This window comes from Megalobrama amblycephala, linkage group LG15, assembly GCF_018812025.1.
Source record: "Megalobrama amblycephala isolate DHTTF-2021 linkage group LG15, ASM1881202v1, whole genome shotgun sequence".
NCBI lineage: Eukaryota > Metazoa > Chordata > Actinopteri > Cypriniformes > Xenocyprididae > Megalobrama > Megalobrama amblycephala.
Window position 1 is genome coordinate 26,195,823 of NC_063058.1, and position 22,500 is coordinate 26,218,322.

Sequence of the window (22,500 nt, forward strand, 5' to 3'; positions counted from 1 at the left end):
CACTGTTTCTGAACTCCTTGAAAGGCCTCGAATGTAGTCTTGAATTTTCTTCTGGGAATGAACTAAGGGGCGGGGCCTGTTTGAGTTGCGTTAGTAGTGTGTTGTCGTCGCCATATCCAAGTTGATAAGGCAGAACTGTGATGAAATTATTCATGTTTACACATGTTAAGCTGATATTCCTGATTATGGTGAGGGGTGTGAAATTTCCAAAACATGCTTGAAGCGGTTGACTAATCACAACACATTGGTCCAGTCGACCAATCAGAGCACATTGTGCTTTTTTAGAAGGGGGGGGGGGGCTTCATAGAGAAAGAAACTGAAAATAGGCTCTTTTTCCAATTCCCCTAGAGTTAAAAAGTTGAGTTTTACCGCTTTAGAATCCATTCAGCCGATCTTCGGGTCTGGCGGTACCACTTTTAGCATAGCTTAGCATAGTTCATTGAATCTGATTAGACCATTAGCATCTCGCTCAAAAATGACCAAAGAGTTTCGATATTTTTCCTATTTAAAACTTGACTCTTCTGTAGTTACATCGTGTACTAAGACCTACGGAAAAAGAAAAGTTGCGAATTTCTAGACCGATATGGCTAGAAACTATACTCTCATTCCGACGTAATAATCAATGATATTACGCAGCGGCTGTGACCCTCTGTTTGCACAGGGAGCGTGCCTTGCAACCATGGAGACATTTGTGAGAGGTGCTGCGCAATATCATTGCGCCTGCTGCACCCATGGTACGGCAGCAAAGTTCCTTGATTATTACGCCGCCATATCGGCCTAGAAAATCAAAACTTTTCATTTTCCGTCGGTCTTAGTACACGATTTAACTACAGAAGAGTCAAGTTTTAAATAGGAAAAATATCGAAACTCTTTGGTCATTTTTGAGCGAGATGCTAACGGTCTAATCAGATTCAATGAACTATGCTAAGCTATGCTAAAAGTTTTACCGCCAGACCCGGAGATCGGCTGAATGGATTCGAAAACGGTAAAATTCAACTGTTTAACTCCGGGAGAGTTGGAAAATGAGCCTATTTTCAAAAAAAGTGGAGTGTTCCTTTAAAGGGATAGTTCACCTAAAAACTTACTCACCCTCAAGCCATCCTAGGTGTATATGACTGTCTTCTTTCAGATGAATATAATCGGAATTATATTAAAATAAAAAAAATATCAAGCTTTATGGGTCACAAGATTTTGAAGCCCAAAAAAGTGCATCCATCCATCATAAAAATAATCCATACAGCTCCAGGGGTTTAATAAAGGCCTTCTGAAGTGAAGCCATGTGTTTTTGTAAGAAAAATATGCATATTTTAAACTTTATAAACTATAATAACTGGCTTCTGCCAATGACCGTACGCAAGTCTAGTTCCGGCAGAAGAGTGACCTCTGACCCGTCGCATGACGTATTAATGAACGTGGAAGCGCAGAGGATCAGAGGTCACTTTTCCGCTGGAGCTCGATTGCGCAACGGAAGCCAGTTATTATAGTTTATAAAGTTATAAATATGGATATTTTTCTTAAAAAATGCATAGAAGGCCTTTATTAACCCCTTGGAGCTGTATGGATTACTTTTATGATGGATGGATGCACTTTTTTGGGCTTCAAAATCTCACACCTGCTTCACTATCATTATAAAGCTTGGAAGAGCCAGGATATTTTTTTTATATTTCTCTGATTGTGTTCGTCTGAAAGAAGATATACACCTAGGGTGAGTAAATCATGGGATAATTTTCATTTCTTTTGAGAGAGTTACACTTTTGATAGAGTGTTACTGACAGACTAGGAAGAGAGGTGCTGCAATAATGTCAAATTTATGAAAAATTAAGTGTTTTTTGACCATTCAAGCATGAAAACCTATACTAGTAGAGCCCAAAAACTAAATCAATAGGGCATAATATGGATAATAAGATCTAAAAGTTTTCTGAATGTTGAATTTTACTCTTAAGTCTGGATGATTTGAGTATTTTACACCATTGCGCTGCCTGGTGTCTTTTTAAATAGTACAACCAGTGTGTCACGTGAAGTCCAGCTGCAAGCAGAACCGACCCAGCCAAGAGTGAAGGAAAGAGAGTCCAGTGTGCTTTCAGAGCACTTCAGCGATGTTTTGTGTGTCTTCTAGTTAAAACTATGCAGTGTTTGTGCATCAGATGGAATCAAATCAACACTAATATTTTACTGTTTTGAACTAGAATGTGTGCATTTTTCACACATCATGTGTTTCCGTATGATCTGACTAGTTTATTATCAGAAATGGTGGAGCTTTTGTGGTCAGAACTCTGAAAGGGAGGGTTTAACAGGGGCAGTTGCTAAAAGTAGAACATCTAAATAACAGCTGAATCACAAACCACACGGCAACATGTTGATGTCAGTCAGAGCTGTGATGCCAAACACACTCGCACCTGTCAGCTCGAGCAGGCCATGAAAACATCTCAGAGCACAGAGAACTGTAGAGAATGGAGGTCAGAGGTCACAGTCGAGAAAGATGAGTATTACTGTACTGGAGATGAATAGAGTGATTTGTGTGTGCGAAAGAAGCTCTTCATCCCAGCGGAAATATCCAGCTCTGAACATCAGCAACAATGAGAGCTCTATTAGATCGAGAGAAACTGGGTTTAAATCGAGCCCTCGTGACCCCGAAAACACACGACACAATCTGGAGCCCAAAACAGACGTGTGTGCTCGGCATGGTCAATCAGGAATGCTCTCCACCCGCCTGCACTAACTCACTTTAGCTCAGCGAGAACAAAGACGTACGTTCTGTAGACGGTGTACTAGAATTTCACGGCTAATTGTGTAGAATTCACTGATTTAAAGGGATCGTTCATTTACTCACCCTCATGTTGTTCCAGACCTGCATAATGTGAGTTTTCCATGAAATGGAAGTGAAGGGGACTTAAAAAAAAGTTTCATAAAGGTACTATATATGGACTCCAACTCATACAAATACAAACCCGATTCCAAAAAAGTTGGGACACTGTACAAATTGTGAATAAAAAAGGAATGCAATAATTTACAAATCTCATAAACTTATATTTTATTCACAAGAGAATATAGATAACATATCAAATATTGAAAGTGAGACATTTTGAAATGTCATGCCATATATTGGCTCATTTTGGATTTCATGAGAGCTACACATTCCTAAAAAGTTGGGACAGGTAGCAATAAGAGGCCGGAAAAGTTAAATGTACATATAAGGAACAGCTGGAGGACCAATTTGCAACTTATTAGGTCAACTGGCAACATTATTGGGTATAAAAAGAGCCTCTCAGAGTGGCAGTGTCTCTCAGAAGTCAAGATGGGCAGAGGATCACCAATTCCCCCAATGCTGCGGCGAAAAATAGTTGAGCAATATCAGAAAGGAGTTTCTCAGAGAAAAATTGCAAAGAGTTTGAAGTTATCATCATCTACAGTGCATAATATCATCCAAAGATTCAGAGAATCTGGAACAATCTCTGTGCGTAAGGGTCAAGGCCGGAAAACCATACTGGATGCCCGTGATCTTCGGGCCCTTAGATGGCACTGCATCACATACAGGAATGCTACTGTAATGGAAATCACAACATGGGCTCAGGAATACTTCCAGAAAACATTGTCGGTGAACACAATCCACCGTGCCATTCGCCGTTGCCGGCTAAAACTCTATAGGTCAAAAAAGAAGCCATATCTAGACATGATCCAGAAGCGCAGGCGTTTTCTCTGGGCCAAGGCTCATTTAAAATGGACTGTGGCAAAGTGGAAAACTGTTCTGTGGTCAGACGAATCAAAATTTGAAGTTCTTTTTGGAAAACTGGGACGCCATGTCATCCGGACTAAAGAGGACAAGGACAACCCAAGTTGTTATCAGCGCTCAGTTCAGAAGCCTGCATCTCTGATGGTATGGGGTTGCATGAGTGCGTGTGGCATGGGCAGCTACACATCTGGAAAGGCACCATCAATGCTGAAAGGTATATCCAAGTTCTAGAACAACATATGCTCCCATCCAGACGTCGTCTCTTTCAGGGAAGACCTTGCATTTTCCAACATGACAATGCCAGTCCACATACTGCATCAATTACAAAATCATGGCTGCGTAAAAAGAAGGATCCGGGTACTGAAATGGCCAGCCTGCAGTCCAGATCTTTCACCCATAGAAAACATTTGGCGCATCATAAAGAGGAAGATGCGACAAAGAAGACCTAAGACAGTTGAGCAACTAGAAGCCTGTATTAGACAAGAATGGGACAACATTCCTATTGCTAAACTTGAGCAACTTGTCTCCTCAGTCCCCAGATGTTTGCAGACTGTTATAAAAAGAAGAGGGGATGCCACACAGTGGTAAACATGGCCTTGTCCCAACTTTTTTGAGATGTGTTGATACCATGAAATTTAAAATCAACTTATTTTTCCCTTAAAATGATACATTTTCTCAGTTTAAACATTTGATATGTCATCTATGTTGTATTCTGAATAGAATATTGAAATGTGAAACTTCCACATCATTGCATTCTGTTTTTATTCACAATTTGTACAGTGTCCCAACTTTTTTGGAATCGGGTTTGTAGCTTTGTATGAAAAACAGAAATTAATTTTCATAAATTAAAGGTCATTATCATGTGTTGTTTGATTAGTTTGAATTTGTCTTGGTATTGTATGATGCTTTTAAGTTTGTGATGTGTACCTGTGTGTTGTAAATTTAAATTATTATTATTACATATTATTATTATTACATATGTTAATTTATATTAATTATATACATGGTTTAACATATATATAAAAGAGTATTGCGAGAAAGAGATTGATTAAGCGAGTTGATTACTGGCATTCAGATTTAACATTTTCCTTCAGGTCAGTCCTATGTTCATAATAAAAAATCAGTTTAAATATAAGATGTATTATCTTGTCCTTTTAACATTTAAAGGGGTTTTCCCATGACTGACAGCGCTAGTCAAAGCATTTGTCAGTTGCATCTTGGTCCGCGTTCACAACAATTCACTCTTTTCAATGTAAAAGTTTTCGCTACTGACTGACACACTCATAAAGTCAGTCTTTGCCGCCATCTAATGGTGAAATAATGTAACTTCTGTTGCTGTTCACGGTCAGGGACAAGTTTTTCCGGTGGAAGGAAGGCTTTTAGTGAAAGTTTACTTCATGAAAGTTGCATTGATACATATTTTTGGCTTTAATATTTGTATTGTGTGGTAACTGTTTTATAAAATGACTTATTCATGATACAGCACTAGCCTTGAGTACCTTATTGCTAACACACACACACACACACACACACACACACACACACACATATATATATATGTATATGGTTTTGACAGCAAATTCACTTTCATTTTATGGAAAAGAGAGCAAATACTTCAATATATAATATATTTATTTAAAATATTTATTATGTATATATAGATTAATACATTTGTTTATACATTTACATTATAATACAAGTATTTAAATATTTAATAATAAATGTATATTTATATAAATTGAAATGTACATATATATTTATATGTTTAACAGCCTATTCACTTTCATCATCAGAGCATTACTATTTTAATATATATTTAATTATATTTATGTATTGTATCTATAAATGTATTTGCATTAATAAATACATTAATATTTATAAAACATTTATTAATTTATGCATATTTATAAACATTTATGTGTACATTCTGCCTAACATCTGCTTTTGTGTTTGTTTGAAGAAAGATGCAGGTTTAAAATGATGACAGAATTTTCGTTTTTGGGTGAACTGTACCTTTAAATGTTTAAATAACTCTTAATTTCCTGAGTGTTTTAGTCTTAGCCAATCACAACACTGCATAGATAGATAGTTTGCATCACTGTGTTGAACATGCTTGAGCACCGACTTGTCAAAACATGCTGGAGAAACAATCATATTTTATTTCCCTCTCTCTCTACCTCTTATTTAGCGAGAGAAATATTTGAGGTATTGAGAAGCGAAAGACTAAACTCACAGTGGGAAATGTTTGTGGAACTGAATGTTCTGTGTTCCTTTGTTATGGGTGGAAAACGGGAAACTGCTAATTCTCAGATCTGCTCACACACACCAATGTTATACTGGCAATGGAGTACTAGTGTAGCATACACTGAATTTCAAAACCATTCCCATAATGCAACAATAAACATATCAGTTGTCGTCACATGACCTCATGTCAAAAGTGAAAGAAAAATTCTTTTAATTTTTAACATCTCTCTTGGCAGTTTGACCAAATTACAAGTCAAAAAGGATATCAATCAAGTGCAGTGTATTGTGAAATACAGTATTCACCACAATTTAAAGATCTCTCACATTGAGCTCAATGGCTGTTATAACCAGTAAAAACGCTGTTGTTCTGTCAGGATCTCTGGAGATGAAGGGTTTAGATACATCACAATGACATTTCTTTGTGTTGTGGACAATAAAGCCCCATTAAGAGCCACTCAGTGCTCCAGGGTGTGAAGAGCTGCCACACCTGTGCTGATTTAACCTGTGTAAACTCACATGACCTTTATTAAGACTAAACATTTGTACAGTCATTTTTGATGAGGTAATTCACTGAGAATAGTCTTTGGTAATTCCTGAATGATTTTTGATGGAAAGCAAACTTGAATTTGATTAATAATTACTAATAATAACTGCTGTTGTAACCTGCCGTGACCACATCAGAGCTCTAGAGGGCGCACTGATACAAAACTAGGTCTGGAGAATGAGCAATGGCGCCACCTGCTGGTGAAAATCATCACTACACAATGTGTTCTCATGGTATTTATTGAAGTCTGATTTAGTGGACCTTCTTGTATTTCAGCTCTTCAGGGTGGAGATTCTCTTCAATGGAAGGAAACACTTTGTTTTACGGCGGTACAGTGAATTTCAGACGCTTCACAGGAAGCTGAAGAAGATCCTGCGCGCTCCAGATTTCCCTAGTAAGAGAAACCAGCACCTGCGAACCAAACCACTGGAGCAAAGACAACAGGAACTGGAGGACTACATGCAGGTGGAGCTCCGCCCCTATATGCTATTAAAATATTTAATAATATATTCTTTTAATAACCTTTTATTTTTATCATTTCCCTTTTCATTTTAACACACAGCCACAGTCTATGTACAGCATACTGCTAAAATATAGTACGAGTAATATGCTATTCCTCACCCCTCATTGCTTTGTTTTTGGTGTATTATATTAGAATATAATGATGATATGGAATAAATACTGTTATTGTATGCTTTCTGACACTACTGTTCAATATTTTCTTTTTGTGAAATAAATTAATAAATCCAGCAAGGATGCAATAAACGGATCAAAAGTGACAGTAAAGACATTTATAATAATTTTCTATTAAACAAATGCTGTTCTTTTTAACTTTCTAATCATCAAAGAATCCTCAAAAATGTGTCATGGTTTCCACAAAAATATTAAGCAGCACAACTTTTCTCAATATTGATAATAATAAATGGTTCTTGAGCACCAAATCAGCATATTTTTTATTTTAAATTGTAATAATATTTCATAATAATATTGTTTTTACTGTATTTTTGATCAAATAAATGCAGCCTTGGTGAGAAAAAGTCCTTAACAGACTTTAGAACTGTAGCGCATATAAAATATCATTCTAATATATTAACGTTGTAATATTACAGAAGAGGATTGGGCCAAGCAATAATAAAAAAATAAAACCATCTCGAGATTAAAGTTGTTACATTTCAAGAAATAACTCGTTAAATTTCGAGAAAAAAGTCGAAATAAAATGTTGAGAATAAAGTCATTAAACTACGAGAAAAAAGTCGTTAGATTAAGAGAAAAAAGTCGTTAAATTATGAGAACAAATTCGTAATTTAACGAATTTGTTCTCGTAATTTAACAACTTTTTTCTTGTAATTTAATGACTTTATTCTCAACATTTTATCTCGACTTTTTTCTCGAAATTTAACGACATTTTTCTCATAATTTTATTAATTTGTTCTCGTAATTTAACGACTTTTTTCTCATAATTTAATGTTTATTCTCAACATTTTATCTCGACTTTTTTCTCGAAATTTAATGACTTTTTTCTCATAATTTAATGAATTTGTTCTCGTAATGTAACGACTTTTTTCTCATAATTTAATGTTTATTCTCAACATTTTATCTCGACTTTTTTCTCGAAATTTAATGACTTTTTTTCTCATAATTTAACAAATTTGTTCTCGTAATTTAACGACTTTTTTCTCATAATTTAATGTTTATTCTCAACATTTTATCTCGACTTTTTTCTCGAAATTTAACGACTTTTTTCTCATAATTTAACGAATTTGTTCTCATAATTTAACAACTTTTTTCTCATAATTTAATGTTTATTCTCAACATTTTATCTCGACTTTTTTCTCGAAATTTAACAACTTTTTTCTCATAATTTAACGAATTTGTTCTCGTAATTTAACAACTTTTTTCTCATAATTTAATGTTTATTCTCAACATTTTATCTCGACTTTTTTCTCGAAATTTAACAACGTTTTTCTCATAATTTAACGAATTTGTTCTCGTAATTTAACAATTTTTTTCTTGTAATTTAATGACTTTATTCTCAACATTTTATCTCGACTTTTTTCTTGAAATTTAACAACATTTTTCTCATAATTTAACAAATTTGTTCTCGTAATTTAACAACTTTTTTCTCGTAATTTAATGACTTTATTCTCAACATTTTATCTCAACTTTTTTCTCGAAATTTAACGACATTTTTCTCATAATTTAATGTTTATTCTCAACATTTTATCTCGACTTTTTTCTCGAAATGTAACAACTTTTTTCTCATAATTTAACGAATTTGTTCTCGTAATTTAACGACTTTTTTCTCATAATTTAATGTTTATTCTCAACATTTTATCTCGACTTTTTTCTCGAAATTTAACGACTTTTTTCTCATAATTTAACGAATTTGTTCTCGTAATTTAACGACTTTTTTCTCATAATTTAATGTTTATTCTCAACATTTTATCTCGACTTTTTTCTCGAAATTTAACAACTTTTTTCTCATAATTTAACGAATTTGTTCTCGTAATTTAACAACTTTTTTCTCATAATTTAATGTTTATTCTCAACATTTTATCTCGACTTTTTTCTCGAAATTTAACGTTTTTCTCATAATTTAACGAATTTGTTCTCGTAATTTAACAACTTTTTTCTCATAATTTAATGTTTATTCTCAACATTTTATCTCGACTTTTTTCTCGAAATTTAACAACATTTTTCTCATAATTTAACAAATTTGTTCTCGTAATTTAACAACTTTTTTCTCGTAATTTAATGACTTTGTTCTCAACATTTTATCTCGACTTTTTTCTCGAAATTTAACGACATTTTTCTCATAATTTAATGTTTATTCTCAACATTTTATCTCGACTTTTTTCTCGAAATGTAACAACTTTTTTCTCATAATTTAACGAATTTGTTCTCGTAATTTAACAACTTTTTTCTCATAATTTAATGTTTATTCTCAACATTTTATCTCGACTTTTTTCTTGAAATTTAACAACATTTTTCTCATAATTTAACGAATTTGTTCTCGTAATTTAATGACTTTTTTCTCAGAATTTAATGACTTTATTCTCAACATTTTATCTTGACTTTTTTCTCGAAATTTAACGACATTTTTCTCATAATTTAATGAATTTGTTCTCGTAATTTAACAACTTTTTTCTTGTAATTTAATGACTTTATTCTCAACATTTTATCTTGACTTTTTTCTCGAAATTTAACGAGTTTTTTTCTCGTAATTTAACAAGTTTATTCTCAACATTTTATCTCGACTTTTTTCTCGAAATTTAACAAGTTTTTTCTCAAAATTTAACAACTTTAATCTCGAGATGGTTTTATATTTTTATTATTGCTTGGCCCTAATCCTCTTCTGTATAATATAATGTCATACGGAGGTTGTAATGTTTTTTCATTGGCTGCGAATTGCAGGTGATTCTGTATCAGAATGATGTTGTTCCTCAAGAGCTCCTGGACTTCCTGCAGGTCAAACATTTTCATTCAGCGAGCAAGAACTGCAGCTCTGAGTATGTGTTTACACCAGATCACAGTGTAATCTAGCAATGTCTCTAAATATATATTCATTAAAGTGCCCAATTATGCTTCAAAGTTTCTTAGATCAAAGTGCAAGACAAATGGAGTTATTGTCTCCTAAAAGAAAGAACCGATTCTGAAACAAGTCGTCAGTAATTCCAGTCTTACTTCCCGAACCTACATATGTTTATAACACATTTGCATAATGCCAGCAGCATATGGTCTTCATTGGCTGCCTGTGAACCACGTCTACTTTGCCCCGCCCTCAAACACTGTAGTTGTAGCTGAGGCCCATATCCAAGTGTTCGTGCGAAGTGTGGAAACTAAATTAGTACTGCGCTTACTGCAAACATGTTTACATGTTTAACATCATCTTCAAAAGCCGGTTTCATTGTAAGCAAGGCACGGAGCTCACTTCGCCCTCGACAAACGTGTTCCTTTCTAAGGCTTATGTTATATTATATGTTACATATTCATTTCGCGTTCTGATCTCAGAAACATTCATACAAAGTTTTTCTGCGACAAGTATTATATACATGCTTGAGCACTTCATTTATATTTTAAATGCTAATTATTAAGGTTTAGTATTTCTCTCCCGACTAATGGCTTAAATGAATGAACAGTCGACTAAAAAAATCTTTAGTTTGCATGCACTTCAAAAGGATGAGGGCTCGCGCTCGGACTGATACGGTAAAACCGACACCATTGTTACTGTTCGTATCACTGTGTATCAAGTGCTGATGAAGAGCTGTTACAAGTTGCATAAACCACTTAGACTAGTCTTAAAAGTTAGGACACTAATGTTTTTCTTGAAGAGTAGTCGTTGGTCAAACTAGTTCTTAAACTTAATCACTATATTAAGACTGTCTTATGCAACTGGCCCCTGAATTTCAAATATGCTAATGGAAGTTTCGTTTCTGACATGCACAAAAAACGGTAGACCAATCACAATAGACTGGGCCATAGTTTGTTGTCAAAGCATAATAGGGGCACTTTAACAACAGACTGGACTGTCTGACCAATCAGAGCAGAGTAGGCTTTTAGAAAGGAGGGGTTTAGAGAGCCTGCAGCATCAGCCCTTTTCTCACAATGTCTGAAATGGTTCGATAAAGGATTCCATGTATATTATGAGAAAAGGTGTTTTTGAATGCATGTAAACCTATCAATTTAATCAATGAACAATTTAATAATTTGTAATAATGTTAACTTATTATTAATGCCCTAATTGTCATTTTTCAGTGAAAACCAGTCAGACGACTGTCAAGAGCAAGGATACAGGTATGTTCATCCTCATCTCATTTAATCTGCTCATAAATTCCGCCCACATTCAGATTCAGATTTATATATTCTAAACGGCATTAATGTTCTCTGAACAATGTCTTTTTTATAGATTTCAGTCATTCCATCAGCGAGTAGTTGGTTTCTCGACTGACCCTTACCACCATGAATCCAGATCAGGTAAACCTGGCAGATTGTTGTGATGTCATTATTACAGAAATGTCTTTTTTACACTCAAAAAAACATTCTGTTGTGGTCATTTCCCCCTCAGATCTCCCTGATATCGTCACGGCCGGTGTCCTGCAGGGTTTCTACCCTAGAGACGTCAAAGTGAGCTTCAAAAAGAGCAGTGGTAAACCCAGCGGTCTCGCCTGTGCACCAGAGCTGCCCGTGCATCCCAGAATCCCCACTATTACCATAAACAGAAGTGACATCAGCTCAGAGTCAGAGAGAATATAAGTGCAATCGCTGCAGTGTTGCCTAGCAACTCCATCTGCTTTAAACGTGCCTTTGCATGTTAATTTCGACTGAATCTTTCATCTTTAAGATAGTATGTAAATTGTACAAAACTGTCAAGGTCATTTTCCAACCTTATAGGAGCTCCATTAATCACATTATGCATGGTGTATAATTACAGTTGTACTTTACTATGTTGTACTGATTTAAAAAAAGATTTTTACCATAGTAAAATCAGATTTTTGTTCTTAATTATTATAGAAAAATAAGATATTTAAACATTTTTACATTCATTTTATATATTTATGAAATATTGTTTCTTTTAAATTTCAATAAAATATACATTTCACATTTCAAACCTGAGTTTAGGTCACTGATTTTAACTGTTCCAAGCCATTTGTCTGTATTTTGAAATCTTTTTATTAAGAGTATTTCTATTAAATAAAAATTGTCCAGTTTATTCATGGTCAAAAAACAAGTAATTATCAAGCAAGAAAACACCAATAAGAAAATCTGGATCCTTTATTGAAGATTTGATTAAAAAAGCAGGTTGGGTCAGAAGTCTGACCGACTGGAATGCCTGTTAGAACTGGACCCAGGAAGTGCCGCTCTGCGGATCAGGACTTGTGTGTGACGGTCCCGCGAGGGGGCGGAGCACCAAAAAGCACATACACACACACTTTCCACTAGATCTCTAGTGGCACCAAATTCAATCCCCTTAAACCCAAAGTCCTGTTGTTCCCTCAAACTTAAATTACTCTTTAGCCACTGCAAAAGGCTTTTCCACTTCAATCTTGCCGCTGTCGTGGATAATGACATCCTTGAGAGGTTTATCCCGCCCATCAGTCTTTGTTCCCTCGATCTTTCTCACCACATCCTTCAAGACAGAGGGAAATTCTCAAAAATCATTGCAGTAAAGCACTTCTATATGTAAAGATCGGTTATATAAATATGGAAGAGCAGATAACATCTCCACAGATGAATGAAGTGGAGATACTCACCATGCCCTCCAGGATTTTGCCAAACACAACGTGTTTGCCGTCCAACCAGGGCGTTTGGACTGTGGTGATGAAGAACTGGGAGCCGTTGGTGTCTTTGCCGGCGTTGGCCATGCTGAGCCAACCAGGGCCGTAATGCTTCAGCTTGAAGTTCTCATCAGGGAAACGGTCTCCATAAATGCTCTTGCCTACAAAGAGACACACAGAGGCGTTAGAAATCTAATAAATGGAGGTTTACTGCCCATGTTTGGCATCTGAAAGACCTCAAAGCATACTTAAAGTGTGACTTCGAATTATAACATAAAGATAACTTGATTTCAATCAAGATTTTTAGTATTTCGATACCTCCGGTTCCATCTCCCCTAGTGAAATCTCCTCCCTGGATCATGAAGTCTTTAATCACCCGATGAAACTTGCTGCCCTTGTAACCAAATCCTTTCTGGAAATCAGAATCGCATCATTTAGATTCATTTTACTGTGATTCATGAATACTGACCCCCAGTGGACAGACACACTCACCTCTCCTGTGGCCAGCTGGAGGAAATTTTCCGTTGTTTTAGGAACAGTCTTTCCAAAGAGTCCAATGACTATCCGTCCTGCATCCTCATCTCCGATCCTGATGTCAAAGTACACCTGGGAAAACAACCAAATCCAGAGTCACACCAGAACATCAAACATCAGATGCATTATAGGAATTCCACTCCAACAAGAGGTTATAAACCCCTCATCTATCATTAGATCATAGATCAAGTGACAAATACCGATGCAACATTTTATTACTGTAAGTTATAAAACATTTGTGTAGCATTACCTGCCTTATTACAGTATATTATATTATATTTTGCACAAAAAAAACAATGAACTTATGCAAATGAAAAAACAGGGATGCTTTGCAAACAAAAAGAAACTGGCTCCGCGAATCGGGCACGCTGAATTTGAGTGTAAACGCAACATTAATAATTCGAACTGAAATCCGAATTCTATCAATTGTATCCAATAGGCCTGCAGTGAATGTAGCGCAGCGCCTCCGTACCTTAGCCGTGACTTTAGGTCCTTTTTTCTTCTCATCCGCGTCTGATCCGCTCGGGAAAAGCAGGAAAATCACCGAGCCAACGATCAATGTGACTGCCACCAAAAACTTCATCTTCCTCTCGCAGATCCGCACCATGAATTACCCAAAAAAGTGAGTGTGTGGCGATGACTGTGTTTTAGGGTTTCTGGGGCATCCGGGGAGGAGATTTGAGCTGCGCCCAGACGTCAGTATCAAACCCGGGCGGAATTTGAGCGCTAGAACTGATCCAGGAACAGCTAAGTAAATATAGCCTATTCACTATAGGAACATTCGACGCTGTGCTCACCTTAAACTGATCTGAGAACAGCTGCTGGAAGCGCACTCTGATTTATGTGACGTGTCACAACCCATAGAAATCTGATTGGACGGGCTTATGTCTGTCTAGGGTTGGAGAGCCAATCAGAGTTTGAAACGCGTAAAGAATGGACGGAGCCACAGCCGTTTATGGAGACGCATCAGCATTAAAGGCACAGGACCTATTTATCAAACTTAAACAAAATGCTTGCTACATATATAAGTGCCTCAGTACAAAACATATACATACATTACAAAACTTTAATAAAGACAAAAAACAAGGATAGCAAGAAGAGTTGCTCACAACTTAAGTTTGAATTACAATTAATTGCAGAAATGCATTTTGTTGCATGTTTTTTGTGTAGCTATGACCATATTGCACAAACTGAACAATCTATTTGTGAAACGCTCCCACTTAGATCTATGAATGCTATAAACTACAAAAGGAGTATATTTTCAGTATTATTTATGAGGTGTAGTGTAATTGTAGGTCTATTAACAGGGTTGCCAAGTTTTCACAACAAAACCCACCCAATTGCTACTCAAAACTAGCCCAATTGTGTTTCAGAAGAAATTGTGTTCTGGGGGTAAAATCCACGTTTTTGGAAGGTTTCCCCCGGTAAAAGTCGCATTCCAGGGGCTAAATCTCATGTTATTTGGGGTCACTTCAAATGGTGCGTTCACATCAGACGAGAATGAAGCGTTAAGCGCGAGTGATTTACATGTTAAGTCAATGCAAAGACAAAGATACACATCCTGCACCGTGAATTGAGTGTTTCGGGCATTTGACGTGGGTAACGCATGAGTCGTGCAAGTTGAAAAATTTGAACTTTGACGAATATTCGCGCCACATTAACCAATCAGAAGCTTGCTCTGGTAGTGACGTGATTACGGCTTAGCGAGTGAAGGCAGAAATCCAAAACAACAATGGAGGACAAAATCATTGTCGCTATATGTGGATACCCGGAGCTGTATGATACATCGTACTTTTATAGAAACAGGAATAAAAAGGATCTTGCTTGGAAGAAAGTGAGTGAGGTTGTCAGACAATCTGGTAAATTGTTAAAAAAAAAAAAAAACACAGCAAAGCTCTTTACTCAATTTGAGATATATATATATAATCTCAAATTGAGTAAAGAGCTTTGCTGGTTTTTTTTTTTAACAATTTACCAGATTGTCTGACAACCTCACTCACTTTCTTCCAAGAGTGTGTCTCAGAGTATATATATATATATATATATATATTAAACTGTATATATATATATATATTAAACTGTATATATATATATATATATTAAACTGTATATATATATATATATTAAACTGTATATATATATATATTAAACTGTATATATATATATATATTAAACTGTATATATATATATATTAAACTGTATATATATATATATTAAACTGTATATATATATATATTATATATATATATATATTTTAAACTATATATATATATATATATATATATATATATATATATATATATATATATATATATATATATATATATATATATATATATATATATATATATATATATATATATATATATATATATATATATATATATATATATATATACATACATACATACATACATAACACACACTCTGAGACTACAAGCTAGCTAAAGCCGGCAAATTGAACTTATTCTGCGTATTTTACAGCTACTTTCCCATTGACCAGTTGATGCGTTTATTCAGAGGAAGTGTGCAGAATGAAGTGCATAGTATGTTGCTACATCAGATTTACATAAAGATAAATTACAAGAGTTTAAAATAAAAGTCAAAATTGCATTTTAATTTTTAACATTGAGACAGACAAGCTTTAAAGAGGGACACATATTTAAAGGAGAGCCCCTCCCATGACACGAATTCGCGTCTGTTGAGAAGTGAATTTCACGTGCGAATGAAGCGAGTAAACTCAAAATGTTTAAGCGTCCAACTACGCACGAATAGCGCGATTTATTCACGCAAGTCGCGTCTGGTGTGAACACCCCATTAAAGTAGCCCAATTTTGCTTGGGGGAAAAAAATAAAAAAATAAATAAAATAAAATAAAATATTTGGCAACACTGCCCATCAAGAACAATTTTCCCACTAAGGTGAAAAATCAAATGTATAGGCTACTATTTAAAGACACATACTCAGTTCTTATTTAACACTAAATGTGTTTATTTTGATTTATTTGGATAAAGACATTCACAAAAAGCATTTACATGACTCAGTGAAATTAAACTTCAAGAAGGTTTAGTGTGCTCAGTCTAGACCCAAAATACTGCGTGAAGATGTCCGGATGTCCCTTATAAAACTGTGCCAGGAGTCGCTTCTTCTCTTTCAGGGAATATTTGGTGTTTTCGTCAATGTTTTTCAGGAGAGAGTACAGCTCGCTTTTAGTCACGTCCTTTATGGTCTTTGTGTATGCGTCTCTTGGCAGTCGCTGACAAAGTGGGGTACCTATATTCAGAAGATAAATGCTATTAATACTAAAATAGGCTACTTGTCAAACGAACAATATCATGGCTAAGATAAATGGTCACACAATTACAGAATTATTCAATTTAGTTTCAAATATTTAAAAAAATTTGTCCACCTCAGTCAAAAATAAAAAATATTACTTATTTTAATTTGTCTCAATTGTTTATTTTACTCTGAGTTTATTTTACTATGCAATGTATGCATAGTGCAATATTTTTAAATATTTAATGTTGCAGTATGCATACTACGGATTATGCATACGAGGATTAGGGCCAAGCAATAATAAAAAAATAAAACCATCTCGAGATTAAAGTTGTTAAATTTCGAGAAAAAAAAAAGTCGAAATAAAATGTTGAGAATAAACTCGTTAAATTTCGAGAAAAAAAAAAAAGGTCGAGATAAAATGTTGAGAATAAAGTCATTAAATTACGAGAAAAAAAACCTCATAATTTAACGACTTTTTTCTCGTAATTTAATGACTTTATTCTCAACATTTTATCTAGACTTTTTTTTCTCGAAATTTAACGACTTTTCTCTCGAAATTTAACGAGTTTATTCTCATTTTATCTCGACTTTCCTTAAAATGTTGAGAATAAACTCGTTAAATTTCATCTCGACTTTTTTCTTGAAATTTAACGATTTTTTTCTCGTAATTTAATGAGTTTATTCTCAACATTTTATTTCGACTTTTTTCCTCAATTTAACGACTTTTAATCTCGAGATGGTTTTATTTTTTATTATTGCTTGGCCCTAATCCTCTTCCGTACACAAATATCCAGGGTTATTATTGAGAAGTAAAATTATTTGTTCATTTAAATAAAGCTAAAATGAAATAAAGCACTAAAATAACTAATTAAAATTTAACTAACACTGAAATAAACCCAAATAGTAATTAAATTAACTAAAAGTGATCTAAAACTGAGACGACAAAAGCATTAATACTAAAACTGAAAATATAAATGCTAAATTAAAAATATTACTAATAACTAAAACAAGTAAAACACTGTAAACATCATACCGGTAGTTGTAGAATCTCTGCGTTTCACAATGTCATCCAGTTTCTCACTGACCAGTTTGTGAAGAGAACCTGGAATCTAATAAAAGGTCAAACTGTTATGCACAACAACTGCTTCTTTCTGCATTATATCATTAATTCATTAAAGGCACATAAATGAGAGAAACCTTGAAGATCTCCTGGTGGTTGTCGAGCATGAAGAGCATCAGCAGGTCCATCTTTTCTTTCGTCAGACCCTTGCTCTGGATGATGGCTCTGGAGAAGGTCTTCTTCACAACCACACGGTTTTCAATCTGGAATATCATATTCAAAATAAGTGTAAACTATGGCAAGCCGTTTTAGTGTTCCCAGCATTACTCGTTGTAATTGCATTTTTACTAGTAAGAATTAAATTAGAGAGCACTTCAATTCAGTTCTTACTAGGAACAAATATAATTAGAGAGCTCTCTAATCCAATTACTACAAGTAAGCAAGTAAAAATTCAGTTGTAGGACTGAATGAATAGAAGTCAATGGAGACATAACTAGTAAAAATTTTATAGTAGAGCTCTGTAATTGTGATGGTTACTAGTAATAATTGAATTAGAGAGCTCTTTAATTCCTACTTATAAAAAATTAAATTACAATGAGGAAGGCTGTTGAGGTGAATAACTTGTGACATGCATTATGACTCCTCACTTCTTTGTGCAGCTGGACATTCGCAGCGTCTGCAGCTGTTGCCATAAACTCCAGCAGTCTGCGCAGTTCCTCGCGTGCGGACGCAGACAGCAGCTTCAGCGTCAGCTGCAGAACTTCCAAAGCTTGTTCAAGCTTCCCGTTCACTAGATATACAGGAAAACAGATCATTAGACACAAAGGAACACATTGTTTTTTGGAAAGAATGAATCATCTGAGGAGCGTTAGCTTTACCCAAGAGTTCCATGATCTCGGTGTAGACGTCTGCCATGCTGTCACAGAGGAGAGGCTTGCGGTCCATGTGTCCGTAGTGTTTGTCCAGTACATGAAACAGCAGTAATTTACAATCATCATGGCCTGAGGGTCTGACCTGGCCATCCTCTTCCTCACAGGACAATGTGGGCAGCTCTCTGCTCACCTCCACCACCAGCTGATCTGGAAGGAAATCCAGCAGGTCTATGGCTGCCGACAACCAAACATCAGCTCTGGGCGGAGGAAGACAAATTATTAGGCCCACCTGAGTGTCATTAGGTTTCTTGACAGTTTAAATGTGAAGATTTCTCACTGTGATTCTTTGAAGGCTTTCAGAACCTCTCGATCGAGGTAGTTGCTGGTGTAGAGCAGGTCAGGCTCATTATTACTGCCACGGGATGGGGGAGACACAATCTTTGCGCAGTTCAGCACCCCCTCCAGCAGGGGGAGATCTATCAGCTGTGACAGCTTCTGTACTGTCTGCTCATGCCACACTTCTCTGACCACTGAAGGAGAGTTCATATCAATTAAGGGGTGCTTCAAATGGGCTTTCAATAAAACATGGCTGCCTATACAGTAGAACACTGCTACCTGATTAGAGAAAGAGAAAAAAGGCTGTTGTCTTGACTTTTGACAAATAGGTAGGAAAACTTCAACACCCATAATGCACTGGCAGTGGCCATGTTGCAGTCCAAGGCCACTCCCACCAATCTACTATGGATACGCTTACCAGAGTCAAACACCACCTTGCTTTAGTAGGAAATGCTTTAGTAGGAAATACTTCTTAGCAAACTTTGTCAAAATGGTGTCCACCTGTATTGTTCTTAGATGCAAGAATTCAAAGTGTAAATGTTAAGCTCAAATGACTTTGTTTCCAGTGAGGATCCAGCGCTTTGTAGGCAGTGGCTAAAGACTGCAAAGAATCATAAATACGGAGAGAACGCGGCAACAGAAAATGTGAATTTTTTTTTGTTGTCAACACTTCAGTCTGGATGACCACGACCATGACCACAGCGTTTTAGGCCAAACGGAGGGGAAAACTGAAAGAAATTGCCGTTTTAACTAAAGACCTGGAGCTGTCAAAAGCCCATGGCTGCATCTGAAAGTGCTATATAGTAGGCGAAAACAGTATGACCAAAAAAAAAAAAAAAATTATTTTGTTTAAAATTTTAAAAAGCTAACTAATTTTCTTCTTATAATATATCTCATAATTATCTTTAATTCTGATGTGGCAGTATGCTACGGAAGAGGATTAGGGCCAAGCAATAATAAAAAAAAAAAAACATCTCGAGATTAAAGTTGTTAAATTTTGAGAAAAAAAAAGTCAAAAAATGTTGAGAATAAACTCGTTAAGTTACGAGAAAAAAAACTTATAAAACCATCTCGAGATTAAATTTGTTAAATTTCGAGAAAAAAGTCGAGATAAAATGTTGAGAATAAACTCGTTAAATTACGAGAAAAAAGTTGTTAAATTACGAGAACAAATTCGTTAAATTACTAATTTGTTCTTATAATTTAACGACTTTTTTCTCATAATTTAATGACTTTATTCTCATAATTTAATGTTTATTCTCAACATTTATCTCGACTTTTTTCTCGAAATTTAACGACATTTTTCTCATAATTTAATGAATTTGTTCTCGTAATTTAACAACTTTTTTCTCAATTTAACGAGTTTATTCTCAACATTTTATCTCGACTTTTTTCTCGAAATTTAACGAGTTTTTTCTCAAAATTTAACAAATTTAATCTCGAGATGGTTTTATTTTTTTATTATTGCTTGGCCCTAATCCTCGTATGCATAATCCGTAGTATGCATACTGCAACATTAAATATTTAAAAAAAAAATATTGCACTATGCATACTTTGCCACCTCAGAGTAAAATAAACAATTGAGACAAATTAAAATAAGTAATATTTTTTATTTTTGACTGAGGTGGACAAATTTTTTTAAATATTTGAAACTAAATTGAATAAAAAAAATAAAACAGTTAATGTTGCAATATGCATAGCATGTTGCTACATCAGATTTACATAATTACAAGAGTTTAAAATAAGAAAGTCAAAATTGTATTTAAATTTTTAACATTGAGACAGACAAGCTTTAAAGTCCCCCTGTGAAAATAAAGCTACTAATGTTGTTTATATGTCTATGTTGCATTTTTAATATGCTTTAAAACAAACCATGTGCAAATTCAACACCATTAGGGAGTATTTTCTCTTTAAAACCGCAGCGAACCAAAGACGGTCTCAAAAACACGGTTTAAAATCGCTGCCGTTTCTGACGTCACAAACTGCCTTGTAACCAATCACGTCAACATGTGATAGCCAACAAGGGGATCTCTGAACTGGTGTGAGTGAGTGGAGGCGGGGCTAATTTGCATATTCATAGAAGCGTGTATATTAAATGGGGCAAGGGTGTAGAGTTACATTCAAGCTATTTTAAGGCATTAAGAATTTTTTTCAAGGAAACGTTTAAATGTGTCATTTCAGTGAACAAAGATGAGTTTTAGGGATACAATTATTGACTACAGGGGGACTTTAACTATTTAAAACAAATTTGGAATAAAGAAAATTAAGAGATAGCCATTTAGCTGGTTATTTAGTTAATAAAATAGTCAGTAGATTACAGTATATTACAAGCACAGCCTTTGTACCGCAAACATAAGCAAAATCTGAACAAAGGTCTTACCAGATGGTGGAAGATATTCATTGGGAGGAGAACCGACAAGTCCTGTCAAGTCCAGCTTCTCCATGAGGCGATCCAATGCCTGGCCTGGCTTCACAGGTGTGCTATGAGAGAACAGGATGTCCTGCCTAAAAAGGCCAATAATTGCAATCATTATAATGCAAATATAGAATAAAATCATTCAGTGCTGCACCATAAACATCTACAACACACTAGCTTAAACACCTGCATGGTGTGATGTTCATTAAGCTCTCTTCACTGGGAGGGAAAAGCGCCATTTCAAGCATGTCCAGGGACGGATCCTCCACGTTCAGGAATCTGTAGAGGCTGCTGCTGTTGTCCTGGAAGACTCCTGGTTTGCTGATCTTCCCCAGAACTTTGGTTCCCACCGCCTCAAACACTTTACAGTCCAGCAGCACCTGGCACAGGCGTGCCACCATGGCTCTGGAGACCAGGGCATCTCCGAGAACCTGATTCTGAGTAAGATAAGCCTGGATGACATCCACTGCATCCGAGCCCAGAAAGCAGTTATCGTGAGATTTCAGATGCTGCCTGCGTTTCTTGACCTTCACTTGAGCCTGTAGAACAGTGATGATGTGGCTCCAGATTTCTTTGTTTTGAACCTTATTGGTTTGTTCATCTTGAGGTCTGTTGATCAATCTGTGTTCTGAAGAAACATAAAATCATTTTACTGTGATCTTCTATCTTTAAAATTAAAACACACTGGCTTAAAGTTGACTTTACCGAGAGGTCTGTTCATGGGACTGTATAATTTCCCCACAATATTAAATGTAGCAACTTTATCTTGAACTGAAGCCATGCTGTCGTCTCCTCTCTGCAGATTTGACTCAAACTCATCAGCTTCTCATTAATCAACAGCAGCTCATTAGCGACCTCTGCATGATTGGCTAACGGTGAATCAGCGAAAATTAGTAGGCCTACATAAAACAACACTAGGTGGCAGCAAAGTATCTGTAAATAAATGAGGCTGCTTCGGAATAGCTCACCACCACACTGCTCTGAGCCTAATATGTGCAGTGAACTGTATATACAGATGAACACTGTACAGTGTGCAATTATCTGGATTGAAATTTATCTAGAACTACTACATTTGGCAAAATATGCAGTATATAACTAAAGCGTATTAGACTGGGTACTGTATCCCACAATACTATGCGCTCAACTAGACCTAATAATGAATGTACCAGACGTAATATCAACCATTATTTCTTTATCATCTCCTTTTTGAT

At 35.4% G+C, this 22,500-nt stretch overlaps 3 protein-coding genes across 4 annotated transcripts in view; 1 reads left to right on the forward strand and 2 right to left on the reverse strand.

Moving 5' to 3' along the window:
- Positions 1 to 11,906, forward strand: part of snx22 (sorting nexin 22) — a 14,883-nt gene extending 2,977 nt beyond the window's left edge. Inside the window, exons 2-6 of the mRNA XM_048158190.1 lie at positions 6,724 to 6,983; positions 9,933 to 10,027; positions 11,274 to 11,312; positions 11,425 to 11,492; positions 11,584 to 11,906. Of these exons, the coding sequence (XP_048014147.1) occupies positions 6,724 to 6,983; positions 9,933 to 10,027; positions 11,274 to 11,312; positions 11,425 to 11,492; positions 11,584 to 11,771 (650 nt within the window). The 3' untranslated portion in view covers positions 11,772 to 11,906. The remainder of the gene's footprint in view (positions 1 to 6,723; positions 6,984 to 9,932; positions 10,028 to 11,273; positions 11,313 to 11,424; positions 11,493 to 11,583) is intronic.
- A 366-nt stretch (positions 11,907 to 12,272) lies between these two features.
- ppib (peptidylprolyl isomerase B (cyclophilin B)) lies at positions 12,273 to 14,123 on the reverse strand. The gene is made up of 5 exons (XM_048158942.1): positions 13,800 to 14,123; positions 13,286 to 13,399; positions 13,112 to 13,205; positions 12,770 to 12,954; positions 12,273 to 12,645 (listed from the first exon to the last, which is right to left on the reverse strand). The coding sequence occupies exons 1-5, from the start codon at positions 13,932 to 13,934 to the stop codon at positions 12,523 to 12,525; spliced, it is 651 nt and encodes a 216-aa protein (XP_048014899.1). The 5' UTR covers positions 13,935 to 14,123; the 3' UTR covers positions 12,273 to 12,522.
- Positions 14,124 to 16,296: 2,173 nt separating this feature from the next.
- The window catches only part of depdc7b (DEP domain containing 7, paralog b), an 11,151-nt gene continuing 4,947 nt past the window's right edge, over positions 16,297 to 22,500 (reverse strand). The window contains exons 1-9 of one of the 2 annotated variants that reach the window (XM_048158940.1): positions 21,995 to 22,198; positions 21,476 to 21,917; positions 21,254 to 21,378; positions 18,875 to 19,067; positions 18,544 to 18,794; positions 18,313 to 18,455; positions 17,803 to 17,928; positions 17,639 to 17,714; positions 16,297 to 16,599 (exon numbers count right to left, since the gene is read on the reverse strand). In XM_048158940.1, the coding sequence (XP_048014897.1) occupies positions 16,376 to 16,599; positions 17,639 to 17,714; positions 17,803 to 17,928; positions 18,313 to 18,455; positions 18,544 to 18,794; positions 18,875 to 19,067; positions 21,254 to 21,378; positions 21,476 to 21,917; positions 21,995 to 22,070 (1,656 nt within the window). In that variant the 5' untranslated portion in view covers positions 22,071 to 22,198 and the 3' untranslated portion in view covers positions 16,297 to 16,375. Of the gene's footprint in view, positions 16,600 to 17,638; positions 17,715 to 17,802; positions 17,929 to 18,312; positions 18,456 to 18,543; positions 18,795 to 18,874; positions 19,068 to 21,253; positions 21,379 to 21,475; positions 21,918 to 21,994; positions 22,199 to 22,500 lie in introns of those variants that run through there. The other variant, XM_048158941.1, reaches the window with a different exon arrangement.

Bases quoted from the DNA above. Each gene is read 5' to 3' on its own strand.
- ppib (XM_048158942.1), bottom strand. From the start codon at position 13,934: ATGGTGCGGATCTGCGAGAGGAAGATGAAGTTTTTGGTGGCAGTCACA. The intron at 13,206-13,285 runs GTGAGTGTGTCT...TCTGATTTCCAG, and splicing joins TCCAGCTGGCCACAGGAGAG to AAAGGATTTGGTTACAAGGG. The intron at 12,646-12,769 runs GTGAGTATCTCC...TCTGTCTTGAAG, and splicing joins GCAAAATCCTGGAGGGCATG to GATGTGGTGAGAAAGATCGA.